At 40.6% G+C, this 16,529-nt stretch overlaps 1 protein-coding gene across 1 annotated transcript in view; it reads right to left on the reverse strand.

Annotated features, from left to right (window-relative positions):
• The window catches only part of ush2a (Usher syndrome 2A (autosomal recessive, mild)), a 156,242-nt gene that overhangs the window by 20,233 nt on the left and 119,480 nt on the right, over positions 1–16,529 (reverse strand). Inside the window, exons 69-73 of the mRNA XM_088413582.1 lie at positions 15,274–15,431; positions 12,673–12,831; positions 11,972–12,134; positions 10,249–10,466; positions 10,036–10,172 (exon numbers count right to left, since the gene is read on the reverse strand). Of these exons, the coding sequence (XP_088269708.1) occupies positions 10,036–10,172; positions 10,249–10,466; positions 11,972–12,134; positions 12,673–12,831; positions 15,274–15,431 (835 nt within the window). The remainder of the gene's footprint in view (positions 1–10,035; positions 10,173–10,248; positions 10,467–11,971; positions 12,135–12,672; positions 12,832–15,273; positions 15,432–16,529) is intronic.

Here is a 16,529-nt window from a genome sequence, read left to right on the forward strand (position 1 = left end):
CTAACGTTGTCATGTTGCGTATAGTACACATAAATATATTTTATATTCTAGCAATATCTTCTTTTGACAATACCTGTGTAGTTTTCTATCCCTTAAAATTGGGGAAAATAAATAAACAAAATGAAACTTTCTTAACCCCGATCTTTTCTCACCTATTCTGGTCTGATGAAAATGTTGTGACCACATTTCCACTGAAGTCATTGGGATTTGCACTTCCCCAGTAATAATTGACAAGTACATTTTTACTATAATAAGTTTTTGAAAACAAAATTTTTGTTAACTGTACAACACCTTTGCTTTGGAACATATTCCAATTCCATTGTTTCATATGAGGAAATGTGTTTCGGATAGAATGGATGATGGCCAACCTTTGCTGTTCCACAGCTTATTATATAATCACATGCATAAAAGTGAGTTACGGTTATGTTAATTCTAATCAAAGATCACGGGTCAATGTGTAGAAAACTGAACTGTCTTTGGTGTGAGATATGAAAAGAAAGGTTCAGGTTAACCTAAAATCAATGTGCAAAAGCACATGTATGTAGTATTGACCACTACCCCCAATTAATTATGACAACGGCGGGGGAAGGGAAAGAGAAATTGAGAGAGCAGCAGACATAGAAAAGAAGTTGATGGTGTCTTCAGTTTAGTATGGCCGGACTGGCCAATATTAGACTATTAATTAACATGCGCGGACGTATATTCTAACAATCCAGCATCTGCATAGGTCTTGTTTTTGCACCGTTCTCCAAAAACGCACATCTCTCTGTGAGTGTACATGATATTCAGGTGGTGAGGCATGGTACAGCCGGGGGGACCATTGTGTGATACTAATTACGAGTAACCATGTGTATTTGTCAAAAGAATTATGCTGATCATCTCACAAAAGCCCCAGCACCGGGCCCTGCAGAGACACTGGGACAGAGCAACATTAGCATATGGCCACGCACTAGCATGTGCACTCGTTCTCTCTCTTTTGTCTCTCTCGCCGACACGTGTGCACAGGTAGCAGTCAAGTGAGTGATCATACATGAGAGAGCCGCGTCTAATGAATGGTGAATGCGGACCAACTGGCGGGCCCCAGGTATGTCCCGCTCCACAGGCCACCTCTGCCCTCCCTGCTCCATTGTATTAAGTCCCGGAGAGATAACAAAGCGCCACGCTGGCCCGTCTTTTCTCAAGTGTTGCATTTCTTTGTCTGTGTGGCAAAGCGCAGATACGGAATACATTGGACTTCAATTCAGTGCAAGTTGACAGAGTCCTGTTGTCGGGTTGATTAGAACAAGCTGTGGCCTGAGTGGTGCTGGGAGAGCTGTAATTGTTTTTGGAGGTTTCTGAGGTGAGCCAGAGCACTGCATGATGCTCTTTCGTGCCCCATGCCAAGCTGGCAAGCCCTCTCCATGAATGTGCGCGCGTGTGTGTGTGTGTGTGTGTGTGTGTGTACATTTATTTGTGTATGCCTAATTCGATGTTGCTGGAACAATTGCCCCATGTCTGTTTGCAAATGCCCTACATGGGTGTCCCCACTAGTCAGCGTGCGCTAGACAAACTGTGACACACACACACACACACACACATTTATGTCACACGCACACACATGCGACCGGACCCAAAGAATGCCATTAGGCACGTGTTGTGTGGGTGGCCAGCACAGAGGTAGAGAGAGGCTGCAGGGGTCTGGACCAGGCATGCCTACTTTACACCGAAATCCGTGATTAGCTTTGGCGGCTCCCGACCTCGGGAACACCAGATTTAGAGCATACATGCTATTCTGACTTGGCCTGTTTGCTTGTGACGTGCTTAAAGACCAGTCAACATAAGTCTGGTAAAATGAGAGGGATCCTATTCCAATATCTACAAAGTTAAAAAGTAGAATAAGATGAATCGAATAAAAAGTAGAAAAAAGTAGAATTAAAATGTAGAATATGACAGAATCAACTTAATAAGGTTTCTTAAACCGCATCATGCCAGATTTTCATTTAAGGGATATATTTTATTTTGCCATTTCCAGCAGCAAAAACACTTGCCAATTGAAAACGACATCACATGTGCTCAAGGTTGACCTGTTTTTCTGGGTGTGGTCATGTGACGTTAGAAGGTGAGGCATGATTGGTTGTTACCTGAGCCCTGAGTACGTGTGATGTTGTTTGCCATCAAAACCAAGTGACAAAATTTATCTTTAAAGCTATTAACTATTTTGATGATGTTGCCCACTTCTGGAAGATGATTGGACATAGCTTTCACCAATCTAAATCAAGTTATGACGTGTAGCACGCAACTCTGTGCCCTTTTGAGATTATACAAGATGGCTCACAACATCAAAAAGGCGAACGGAAGAGCTCATTTTTTTATCTAAAAGACATTTATATCAATGTTGGTGAAATGAACTTACTTTCAGTATCAATTTAAGGATTACAGTTGGTAACGTAGAAATTTCCTTCAATGATTTTTTTTTCCTCCAAAGGTTAGTGTGCCTCACAAGCGGATATTTGTGGAAGTGTGGCACAGTTTGGTGATACGGTATCACTAGTGTTTGAAGAGTTGACCCAACAAGCTGCCTCAGAAAATAATTGAATGCAAACCTTTTTTTTTTTTAACCTTCTTGGCATGCATGGAGGATGAGGAGGAGGTCTTTGTCTGAAACATAGCTTACCAGAGACAAGGCAAACAAGAGAAATGTTTAACAATTTATTTATTCTGTACCAAACATGGTACACGTTTCTCAACGTAGAAAATTGATAAATATTTTGTTTAAAAATAAAATAGATTGTGTTCAGTGGAAAAAAAGAGAGCTGTAATTTTAATACCGTGATACTGTGACACTGTGATATTTGCTCATTGTCATCACACCATCAGAATCTAATATCATCCCAAGCCTAATTCCAATGTAGCATTTAATTATTTATAAAAGAAAAGCAACACTTCTAACTTGTAACTTCTACATTGTGATCGTAAAACCTGGAGCGGTCAATACTAGTATCGGCTGTCATTGGCCCGATACCAATACCCTTACTTGTTATCAGTACTTGCCCATCCCAAGTAACAATTGTAGATGAAAAATAGTTCCATTATCAAATCTACTACAAACAAAATTATTTATTAAACATACTGTGTCAGACATTCACAATCCATAGAACTGATTGGTTATGGATTGTGACTGGTATTGCGATGACAAAATTCTTCCCCAGTGGACAAAACAGCCCAATATCAATTCTTGCAAATAGTTCATCGATACACTTCTTTCCAATGCAAGGATGTTATCAACCATATAACAGGACTTCCAACCACCTAGTCATAAAACGAAGTGATTAGTCAGTCATGAATGCCAAGTACAAAACTCAAGACTGAATGTCCTCATGTCCATGGCGAGAGACACGAAAGACTCCTCCAGACCCAACCGTTTGCACAAGAAGCAGCTTCTTGAAAAAACAAACACGCTCTCACACTTTGAAGTGATGACCATCATATTGCGGCTACCATTAGGACAAGTGCAGGGGCAGCAGGCTGGATAGTGAAGGCTCTTGCCAAAAGACACAATAGCACAAAACCTGTTATTACTGAGAGTAAAAGAGTGCGCAAGCGGGAGAAAGAAGCAGTACAAAACCTCTTCTGAGAAATTATCACTTGCATGAGTGTGAGCGATATGGAAGAGGAGAAAGACATAACAACTGTTATTTGGAAGTGAGGTATAGAAACACCAGATGGAAATGCATGGCTGCAGAGGGAGGAGATTGGGAAAACGCGAGAAGATGGAGATTGCAGTGAAGAGGAGCCGCCTGATTATTTGACTGCTTATGCAAAACGCTGAGAGCCCTCCAATCAGAGTTGAAGACCTCTAACGAAGGGGTCTGATAGGCCGGGGGCCCTAATGAACTCTGTATGCAAGTCCTCTTATGCCTTCTTCTCTCTTCACCTGTCTTTATCCTCCCCGTCGCCCTCCTCTCTTGCCTCGCTACCTCCTCCCCACTCCTTGTTGTCCGTGGCTCATTAAAAAAAGCAAAGCAAGGGCAAAGCTGGGTAATTCTTATTCCTGCGGCTAGTCTTGATCCCCCGCATCATTCTGCACCTCAGGAGTACAAGCAGAGGCTTAGAGGGTTAAACGCAACAAGTGAACATTGCTGTAGACACTTAGGCAATGGATGCATGGCTCCCGGACTTTTCTCATGTTAGCCCAAGACAGAAAAAGTCAATGCCAACTCCAAATTTCAAGGCAACAAATTGCAATAAAATTTTAGGTTGGGCAAGTCAACAAAACAATGTTTTTCTAATTTGAAAATTGGCTTTGAACTAGTTACCCCCTTGTGTTTTTTTTTTTTTTGTCCTCAATAAGATGCTCTAATCTATGCCACACCACTCCTGTGTAAACATAGGGCATTTGGAAAAATATTAATTGGGGTAAAGCAGCAAAATCCACATTAATTTTGGTTTGACTTTCCCTTTAAAGATATAAGTAAAAATTGTTTTGGAGCCAACAACCTGCTTGCTTTGTTGTGCTACAGTAACTAGCTTTGTTGTCATGAATGTCTGTAATTTACATTTTAAATTATTTGCAACTTTTTACAGTTTCTACCCGAAATATGCAAGTTTTGATTTATACAATGAAGCTGATCCGTTTCTTCATCAATATTTAGTATACAATATCCAAAATGCTACGCGCAGGTTATCGTGGCACCGAAAGCATAGTCAATTAGGCTAACCTGTAAATCTGCGACTATACCAAGTACTCACTAACTTGGATTTATGCTATGTTAAACTAAGTGATCACATTCATGGACACACACAGCTGCACTGACCATGCCTAAATATCGGCACTCGGTGTGTTATGGCACATGTTTCCCTCTATCATTTGTTTAGCTGCCATATATTCTACATCTTCCAAGGGTGCATGATTAAGTATACACGTGCCATATTCGAAAGCTCATGTTGGCTTGAAACACAGTTGGCTGGCTGGCCCGGTGCTCTCTGATGAGCCCTTAATGGTAAACTAACAGATTGTAAACATGCTGCTTGCTCTCTCTGACTCTGCTCCCTCCATCAATCTCTTCCTCTTTTCTTTCCCGATTCCACTTCCGTGGCCATTTTTATTTCTTTCCTGCTCTCCTCACCTCTTCCTTTCCCCTGACATCCTCATTTCCTTCTTGCCCCTTGCCATCCTTCCCTGTTCCCCCTCTCTCTCTCTCCGCTGCCTTTCCTGGGGTGTTTTTTTAAACAATGTGTCCTTCATGTACGGTTGGTTACGGGGCGTACAGAAGGACATCATTAGCGCTGGTGGTTAAGCTGTAATTTACACCATTACCGAGGTAGGGGCCATTTTTATTGCCTAGTAAATTTCAGCTCTGAAATATTTAGACCATATGGCTCAATTTGTGTAATAACCTTAATTTCCAAGCACCCTTCAGCTCCCTTCCGCACCGGCTGTTGTTGGCGGGTGATGTGTGTGCACGTTTGCATGTGTGTGCACGGAGAGGATACACAGACACACACACACGGGTGCAGAGGCAGGTGCATGGCGAAAGTGTAAGCGCATACACTTGCACTTAATCTCTAATATCCACACTAAACAATGTCTTCCACGGGCGCAATGTATTCCGCACGTACATACAAACACACACATACACGCGTACTGTATGTATGCATGCCGCTAGCAGATTAATAGGGTGTCAGTTTGTGTTTGGGTGAGAGAGCGTCAGGCGTCGGCCAGATGGTTCTCAGGGATGATGACTGTCAGGGGTCCTGCTCTGATCAATGGCATGTATTAATATGGCACGCAGAGATGGAGACACGTTCACATACTGATGCACATGCAAAAAAAGGTAGCCATAACCGCATGGAGTAAATCCACAGAAAAGTGAGCACATATTCACACATACATACGCACGGCCTCCTTTCCCCAAGGGTCCCGGGGGCCAGAGTGAAACATCTGGAGGAGCCGAGGGAGGGATATAAAGGACGGGACAGTAAAGAGAAGATAAAGGGAGGGATCAACAGACCCAAAAGAGAAAAAAAAAGTGGTGCAAAGAAAAAAGAATGAGAAGGTTGGGTGAATGGCAAATTCAGATGAGGAGCTGGAAGGAAGGAAAGAAAGCTGATCAGTGTCTAAAAGCAAAAAAAAAATACAGAGCCAAAGATGGCTGGCTCAACAGCCAGTAAAATGACAAATAGACAGTGGAAAAGAGGGCAGCAGTGGGCCTGAAGCAAACTCAACTAAACAAATGTGTGGCTTTTGTCCTCTAAAGTCCACTCTCAAAATGTGGTGATCAAGCAAAAATAAACCTGAGTAATGAGAATCGTTCTAGTGTGGAAATTAACTATAAAAAGGAGGGAGAAAATCTTAGGAAGAAGCAAAATGGCACGCAGTAGAGCCTAGACCTCCGCCAAGGCTGAACAAATCCAAGCCTGTCCGTCTCTTTGGACCTGGTAGGCAAGACATGAAACATGCTGAGTTAGGTGCTCCCGCACCTAAGGTACACTTTGGAGCAAATCGTGAGACACGGAGAAGAGCCACTACTTCGGCAAGTCTCGTCATGTCAACATTATGTTTTCCAAGAATGTCACAATGGGAAGAAACTCTGGCGTGGACTGATTAGCTGAGCTTTTCGTCCTGCCTTTGGGGTTGGGCTATGTGGTCAGAGACAGCGAAGTGTGGGTTTATTGATGTGTATTGTATACTAACCTGGACTGCCAATTGGCTCTCATGGCTGAAAAGAGAAGGCCACCCCATTGCATTGCTTTTATTACCGTTACCATTTTTTTTCTGCCAAAAACACTCTCATCAGAGCAATTTTATGCCAGGATCTGTGTATGAAGTAACGAGAGCCTCGCAGACAAATGCTGCAAAGGTCTACTTCAAAATAAATACACCAAATAATACATTTAAGGGCTGTTGTACACTTTTACTTATGTTTTGGCTCAGCTTTGCAGGTGCTGGCACAGCAACTTTTACTCCACCTTTATCTCCGTTTTTATTGCCATCATATCATGTCTTTAACAACATCAACACAGCTCCATTAAAAAAAAAGTTGTATTTAATTGCTGATTAAGGATGCTAAAAAAAAAAAAAACTGCTAGTCAAATACACTGCCATTGTACAACCATTAGCAGTAGCCCCTAAAGATGAGGAGTATTTAAATGCAGTTGGACATTTTATACTCAGACTGCAAAAAGGTTGATCTATGCATTAAACGTTAATAAAACTCTATTAAGAGCTGACATGTCAAGAAGTAAGATTGAGGTCAAATTTCTTTATTTCTTTAATAATATTTTACATAACTACAATAAAGGGGCCATCAAGTCACTTAGCTTTACAAAACCTTATCAAATAACCAGGCTGCTATAGTCCACTCTAGTCGTCGGTATGCCAATAAATCAAATCAAAGACTAAATTCAGAGCTACACACTCTTTTGTGGAAAAAGCCATTTTCCTTATAACTTAAAGTTAAAAAAAAAGACACTTTAATGTCTCTGTTTGTCTTGCAAAACAGATTAGATCCTGATAATTCCTTGCACATCAATACTGTAGATTGAAGCAGAACTCATTATCCATTAAATCATTTTGAATCAAATATCATTTTGAATAGAAAATCAATTCTCAAGCGAATGAAAAATCAGAATTGAATTGTAACTCTGTGAGACAGTCAAAGTTTCCCACCATTAATTCATAGAATATCATCTCAGTATCGTGGCTCGTAATTTACAGAATTAGGCAGTGTATTTTTTTCGATGGACTAGCAATAGTAATTTTGAATGGTTCATAAGAAGCAATAATCTATGCCAAGCTGAACAATCATCTTGATTTTGTTCGCAATCATTTTGCCAAATTCATGTAAAAAAAAAAAATCTCAAAATGCTTACAAAAGTGAATACACCTCATTGCTCGGATTGTTTTAGTGTAATCCTTTGAAATAACATGCAATCCTTAACTTTGTTTTAAGAGATAAAAGCAGATATGGAATTGAAGAAACTACAAGAAAAGGCAGGCTAAAAATAGAGCCAGAATGCAAGAAAGTGAGCTTGACAGCCATGTCCGAGTGACTAACACGTCTGTCACCGAGTTGCAAGGCATGGCGAGAGAAAATGTGTGTTGTGAAATTGCATGTGTGTGCGCGCTTGTGTGTATGTGGGACAGTGCCAAACAGCGTGTCGGGGTCTAGCAAAGCAGGCCGCCTGCGTTGCGTACCCTCATTCCGTCCGATTGCTATGACGACCCCATTAATCAGCCAAGCTGGCACAGAGCAAAGTTCCCAACCCAGCTCGAGATCAATACACACAAATACAATGGTTCCATTGAACGCTGGTGTGCGTGCACACATGCTCGCAACAAATTTTTTGTGTGACCGTAGAAGATTTAAACGGTTGGACATTTTCAACCTCAGAATAGTTGGAATATTGCTTGTCCTAGCGCCGACTCTCAAATCTGTGACTGACTTCTGAAACTTCTTCAGGAGGGAAATTGTTGAACAGCTATATTGTGATCATCTCTGTGTGAAGGTATTCAGTAAAATCATTTTCAAAGCTAAGTGTCGGTTTAGGCTATTTGTCAAGCTGTTGTGATATCAGTTGCTATGCAGTTGCTGGTCATGTATTTGTCATCGCTGTCGTTATATTTGTCACCATTTATTAGTGGTTTATTATTAAAGCCATTATTGCTCTATTACTGTTTTTGTTTGTTTTGTTTTATTGCCTACCTTATTATTTGCTCGATTATGGAAGGTAGTCTGCTCGGGGGGAGTGAACAGAATCATAATTTCATTGCGTGGTATGACTATGCGTATGACAACAAAACTCTTGAGTCATTTTACGTATTTATCTCCTTTGCCTTATTTCGGCCTGTATTTACTGTTGTGACTGGTTTGTTCCTTGATGTATCAGTTGCCCTGCGGTTGCTATGGTTCTTTCGTTTGCTTCATTATGTCATAACTATGGGTCAATAGGGGTCACCCAATTTTACAGGGGAGCAAAGAAAGGTCCTGGTCAATGAACCCACCTAGTAGGATTGTCCAAGACTGTGAAGAAGTTGTGGTACATTTTTTCACAGTCTCATTTTGCAAGTTTAGTTTAAGTCAAGTTTCCAAGTTTAGTTTCAGAGGCTTGTTTTGTGAGTACAGTTTACGTAAGATTTTGGTGGATGAAGCCTTTCTACTTTTCCACTTGAGTCCTGTCTGCAACTGGGTCAAAATCCTCTTTCTACAACACATTCATTTCAATGCACAGTGAATGAAAATGAAATAAATACTACCATAATCAAGGTCAGCCATGTTTTTTTTTTCCACCTTTGATTAAAATAGAAACCTCGTAAACTCTAAGTGGTTTCCTTCCAACTTGCCATGTCTTGCGTGCTACTTTATAACAAAGTAGATCGAATACAATAAAATCCAATTTTACTCCACTTTGCATACATTTCTCATGGCACTCTGTGTGTTGGTGCAAAAGCAGTACATCTGCGGCGAAGGCGGGTGCGTGACAAATGACCGCCACCAAAATAAGTCTATGCCATGTCAATGAGCTTCCCGCCCACACACACACACACAAACAGAGTGTTCCATATCAATGAGAAGGTGAAAGGTCTCCATTTACATCTTGTATTAATTATGAGTGACAAGCCAAAGGTCACAAAGAGAGAAGAGGCCACGCGTTCGGACAGAATATAGATCTAGTATTCTTGTATCTCTTCTCCTCCATTCACTCTCCTCCCTTTTTCCACTGATCTATCACCCGGCCTCACCCCTCTCTCGGTTCTACACGCCTCTTTTACCTCTAGACTTCTACTTCTCAGCTCATGTATAAATGCCTTCATTATATATTCTAACAACTACTTTTAAGCCATTTGTACACAGGAACATGAACATCAATATATACATTACAATCTGAATTGTTAGGTATACTTGCACAAGTAAAATAATCAGATTTATGTACAATAGTTGTTTCACAATTGTACCCCTAAGTGTCTACTTAGTGTATATGTTACTTTGTGTAAAGAGGCACCTTTTGTGTCAGTAATGTGTGTTTAAAAGTGGATGTGTGTGTGTGTACTTTTACCTCTACAGTAAGTGCAATCACTGCTGGTGAGCTGAATGTCGGGTCCAGCTGGTGCTTCTTGTAAAGTAGTTTATAGTGAGAAATGACACCGTTGGGCTGTTTTGGTCCAATCCACTTCAGATTGATAGAGTATGCACCTGTGCATTACATGCAAAAAAAAAAAAAGTGTAAAATTTCAAAGGAATAATTAGACCTAAGTTTCATTTCACTCACCAGTGGGTGTGGCAGTGGGAGGGAGCATATCTTTTGGCCTTGCTGACAGGGTCCGGGCTATTGTCTTCTGGCTCAGAACTGAGCCTTTGGAGTTGTGGGCCTGAATCCTATATTGGTAGTAAGTGAATGGCTGCAAGGAGGGGCTAGCATCGAAAAACTCGAGTGGTCCGCTAGACCAGATGAAAACCAACAGTTCCTCCTCTGTTTCCATTGGGGCCCTGCGGGAATGAAAGACCGGAATTTGAAGGTAAAGCGGTTAAAAAGTACAAACTCAATTAGGCAAGACAGCATTATTTAAGGATGGGTTTACTTGATTAGCAGCTATGTAGAACATTCCAGTTGAATATTGAGTATTTGGATAAAAATCAAAATTATGAAGATTTTTTTTGCTTGGTGAAAAACAATTATAAACACAGAAGTTCAAAAAATACGTTTCCACTTAATTAGGAAGATTTTTTTATTATATTATTTTTCATAACATTTCAACTGTTTAGGAGAAGACAGTTTCCTTAAGACAAATTCAATTCAAAATAAAGCACAGTGGGCGGCATGGGTCATTGGTATTGTGGTCGTTTCCAACCGAGAAGCTGCGACTATATCCAAGTGTCTTGACACTGCACCCCTACTTCTTCCCGTAACCAGGTCTTCAGCAGGTAAATGAGTATTCAGTGTAAAGCGCTTTGAGTAGCTAAGATAGAAAAGTGCTACAAAAGTGCCAGTCCATTTAACACTTCCCAATAGTACCGGTAGCTTATGGCCTGTTTATGCTACACGCTGCTATTAACGACAAAACCACTGCAAACTATGGGTAACAGTCGCCATATTATTCAACGTCAGAGTAATTAAGTTGTTTTTTTTTTGGCGCCCTTAACTGGCAATAGAATGTCATTTCAGAATGACGTTGTGCTGTTCACATCGAGCCTCTCGGGAGCAACGAATTGTGACTGCAAATCTGCAATACAAAGACGAGTCAAGGGAGTCGTTCCCTCCAACATGCTGCTGAGAATAACTTGAACAAAAGTGTGCCAAGGAATTCTTGCCCATATAATGATTGATACAATAAGGTTTATCGTTGTCACGATTAGCTTGGCGTATTTTCTCTGACTTGTACACTAATAAGCGGCAATCAGGGACCTGAGCAGTTTTCTGAACTCAAGGACTCATTTCAGCTCTACATACAATCGATGCAAGCTGGAGGTTGTTCAGATGACACAACTATGACATTACCTAAAAAAAAGCTAGCCTAATATGTAGTAAAGTGAAAGATAAATGCTTCTTATATGTGTGTGAGCAAGAAAAAACCCCAACAACTATTTCTTTGGTGGCTGTCTGGCTAATTGTCATCATGCCAGGTGTGTCAGAGTGCGTATGTATGCTTCTATGCTAATGTGTGTTTCCTGAGGATTTAAAGGGCTTATTCCAATCTGACCCTGCATCCAGATCACACACTCTTCGGTCAACAAGCAGAGGGCGACCTTCGATGGGGCTTAAAACACACACATTGGCACATGCACATACATAAAAGAAGACTCTGCTCGAAGATAGATCTCTCCACAAACTTTGAGGCTGTTCGGCACTACACACGTCTTTATAAGGAATGTGTGTTTGTAAAGGAACTTTTGAACTGTTGTATTACTCTTGAGAGAAGTTCCCCCAAAGATGGCAGCTATAAACCACGGTCAAAATATGAAGTAAACCTTGTATTGTTGTATTTTTGCATTACCTGTATATATGGTAGGAGGAGATGATGCCATTGGGTTTTTTGGGGTGAGACCAACAGATCTCCAGGAAACTTGCACCAGCTGCTTTCACTGATGGTGGCGCTAAATGTTCCGGAGCACTTTCTAAGGTCTGCGCAAACACACCCTCACCTACGCCGCATCCCCCTACACGAGACAAAATAAGACAGTTTTGTGACATTTCTGAAAAGGTCACACCAAGTAGTCATCTAAATACAGGAAGTCAATAACCCCGAATATACAGTCAAGAGTTGTACAGAGCTTTCTCCAATCACTAGAAGAGCAGGGAGCAACATACATAATGACCACAATGTCATCCCTTCAAGAGAGACAAAAGTGACTAATGGGCCCAACTTTTAAATGGGTCGGCATATGAATTCCTTTGAATACTGCTGAGTTCGCGCCACAAGGCCATACACATTTTAAGATCTTTCAAGAATCTAAAGACAGTTTTTAATAAACTTGTTTGACAGGCACCATTAGAACTCTTGGATAACATCTATGTATCTATTTTATTGCGTAAAGATCTGATGTTATTACCTGCGACTTATTGCCCTGTGCGGCTTATCCGTGAGAAAAATCTTTTTTTTTTTCGCTCATATTTTGCTGCTGCGGCTTATATATCTGTGCGGCATGAATTAAGAAGGCTTGTGGTTGACCCCCAAAAATGAACTTGGCATCTTACCGCTCTGACATGCCTGCACACGGACATGGTATGTGGTGAAAGGTTGAAGACCTGTAACAGTGAGGTTCTGGTCTTGGCCCGTGGGATGCATTGTGGCATCTTCCCTTTCAGCATTCAACAGGATGTTGTAATTTATAAACTGGCTAATGTTGAAATGGGCTGTGAAAAAGGCATTACAGACAAATTCAATCAATACTAGGATAAAATCTCAATACAATTTCTGTTGGCAGTATAGGCAAACTATTGCAGGCAGAGCTTCTTAAGAAAGTTGCTTAAAATACTAAAGCCCTAAATAATTTTTTCTAAATCCGCTTATTCTCAGTAGGATTGCAAGCTTGCTGGTGCCTATCCCAGCTGTCTATGGGCAGTAGGCGGGGAACACCCTGAACTGGTTGGCAGCCAAATGCAGGGCACACAAAGATAAACTACCATCCACGCACCCAGTCACACTTAAGGACAATTTAGAATATCCAATACACCCGCCATACATGTTCTTGGAGAGGAGGAGGAAGCCGGGTGCCCAGAGAGAACCCACACGGGCACGGGGAGAACATGCACACTTCCCACAGAAAGGCCAAAGCAAGCTGGAATTGAACTCGGGCCTCTGAACTGTGAGGCGAACGTGCTAGCTACTCTTTCATCTTTATATTTTGTCCTAAAAAACTGGCAAAGTCTTAATTGTGGACTCACCACCAGGCAGAAACACACCAATGTATACAGAAGCACACCTACTCATAGACTTTGTTAATATTCTCCCTGGAGGTTTTTACATAATTCAGGCCAACTGTATTGTGATGAGTAATTCAACATTCATGAACTCTGGATATCTTTGAGAATGAACTGATTACCGGACAAATGAAAGACTTCAATTATTCACCCCCCCACCAACTTACATATGCACACATGCACTAAGGTACACACACTATACACACTTCTGCACTGTCTATGGCACAGAGGACTTTTAATATTAGCACACTTACTCAGACCAAACACACTGCAAGATATTCATGAATATGCCACTTCCTCTATGCAAGTCTGACGGGATTTTCATGTCATTTCTCGCTCAAAACTCAGATGTACACTTATTCACTCACACACAAATACAACCACAATAAAGGATTTTTTTCTGTCATTTTAGTAGCCATACGTCTGCGCTTTGCCTGTTAGTGCATGCATATGAAGCACATGTGTATGTGTGTACACACAGACAGACACACTATCAGTGAGGCTTGCTCTCTCTCACACACACACACACACCCACACACGCACGCACGCACACACGCACGCACGCACGCACGCAAACACGCACGCACACAGACGCCGGAGACAGTCCAGACTCTGGGCTCTGGGAGTTAACCAAGCGTGAGAACCCAGACGATATTTCCTCACTTTTAAAATCAACCCCTAATGACAATAGAATAGACCTGCCTATGGAAATATCTTCACAGTGGTGTGGCGCACACGCAAACAAACACTGGAAATACACCCTCACAAAAGTGCACACAAAGCCACAAGCTCAACAAAGTGAAGTGTCTGTGCTGGTTGGCCCTATAAGCAGTTTCCGAGATAGGAAATCATGCTAATGAGACCTTAATGAGTGGCGATAGATGGGTTAGGGCAGACAATCACTAGCCCATAAGCACGAAACTCAGCCCAAAGTGTATGCTACTGGGTGTGTGTGTCTTTGGATGTGTGTGCAGGTCCTGAGAGGCCAGAAGGTGACTGGTAAACTACTTTGGGATTTTGTTTGTCTGACCTGAGGAAGGAGTCATTAAAATAGGAAACATTCCCTGCACAGTATGCTGTGATACGTGCTACTACTTTGCTTATTATTGCTGATTATTACAATGCAGTGATAAACAGACAAGTAATTTATTATCAAATTATTCTATGATCATTTTTAATAATCAATTAGCAATTTGAAATTTTTCAAAACCTCAATATTTCATCCTATCAACACTGAATATTCTCAGGTTACTCAAATCCTAAATGACATCAGACTGATTATTCTGATTATGATATTGTTATGACTGACTGATTTTTATTATTGTGTTGAAGCAAAATAAGAATTGACAAACATCTACTTTTAACTTATAATACAATGATCAACATTTTTGCCTATTGTCTGACTTGTCATGGACCAAACCATTAACCAAATAATTAAAAAAAAAATCATGTTTTTGAATAAAAGGTGGAAGTTATGTTTTTTCTAAATCAGAATCATCAACAAAATTGACAGATTCATCAATTGTTAAAACATTAATTATTTGCTGACTCAATAATTACTGTTGCAACAACTCAGGCAGGGAAATTTGAAAAAGCGAATCAGTGAGTCGGACTTATTCATACAGTATAACATTACACACATTTACGTTTTCCTTATTTATGTCAGATAATAATGTCTATAAAAAAGTGTCTTTTGCGACGCTTTTCAGCAGCCCCCCCCACACACACACACACACACAACTGTCATGAGTAGACAAATATCTATTTCATAGTTAATTATATCATTAAACACCATGACAATGGTGACTAATCTGCATGTCATTTTGATGAAAACGCTGTGAAAATGACCATCCATCTGTTTGGACCGCGACTCACCGGGAGGGGTCCAGGCCAAGGAGATGGAGTGGGGGCCGGTGACTGTCACATTGTGTGGGGCTGGGATGCCAGTGGGGCATGAGTATGGTGTTTTAATAACATATTTGTTACTCAAACCAACACCGCCGCCTGTGATGGCCTCTAGTTCATAAACATACCTAAAGAACAGAAGAACAGAGACAGAGAAGGTATGGGTTTAAACAAAAAAAAAAGAAAAAAAGTTCACACACAATTTATTTCTATAAGTATAAAGTACATTTTCATTCTTATCGGAATTGTTTTAGGCTCTCTACTGGCATTTTACATTGATTTCACTTATGAAAGGATAAGAGATATTTTATTTTGGTGTGACTTTCAGTTTGGTGTCCATCAGGGCTCTGTTTTTCAGCCCCTTTTGTTCTTCTGGTAAACATTTTATTGGGTTTTTTTGTTAAGCTGTTTTCACATCACTGAGATGCTGATCATACTATGATTATCTGATCAAAAAATTGGATTTGATCTCAGCCAAGTACTGTGCAACCACAACTCCATTTGAATGCCTTGAATCTGCATTTATTTTATGTCCCCAAATTTGCACAAACATCAAGTGAGATATCAGCACATTTCAAAATGTTGTGAGTCCTCTGAACATCTTATAATAGTTTAGCCTCCTTTAACCCTTTAGGCCCTTTTTTTCTGTATATTTTATATCACTATTTGAAAAGGTTGTTACTTGAAAATGGTTAGCGATAAAGGCCTACTGTAAAAAAGTTGCTGGGTGCAATTTTGCTCTTTTGGCCCGTGAAGGGTTAAAACATTAAAGTACGTTGGTTCAAATTGTATATGTTTTAACAAGAACCAGCCTTGGGCCCCACATTACATCTTTTCTTGCTTCACGTCAATGAACATAGAAGTCAGAGTCAATTAGAAGAGCCTGTTCATTACCCTTAAGACACACATAACCTTATGGACCTTCACGTTCCTCATATAATTCATTGAGCGCAACACTCTTTAAATCCTTGTTGTTTTTTTTCCATCATTACAAAATAACCAGTACCACAGATCAATCTTCATTTTAAACTCTACTATGCAATTTTTTTTCAACTCTGTTTAATTTCTCATGGCGTCCCTTGAAAAGAGAAGTCTAAATCAAGCTTTGATTTTTAAGAGTATGATCAAGCAAACATCCCTCTCTTCATCATCCTCATGCACTTTTCCATCTGTCCCGACATCTCCAGCGGGACGCTCGCTACCTCTCTCGGCCATGACATCATAAG

Source organism: Hippichthys cyanospilos, chromosome 4, assembly GCF_059441005.1.
Source record: "Hippichthys cyanospilos isolate Australia breed blue-spotted pipefish chromosome 4, RoL_Hcya_1.0, whole genome shotgun sequence".
Taxonomy (NCBI): domain Eukaryota; kingdom Metazoa; phylum Chordata; class Actinopteri; order Syngnathiformes; family Syngnathidae; genus Hippichthys; species Hippichthys cyanospilos.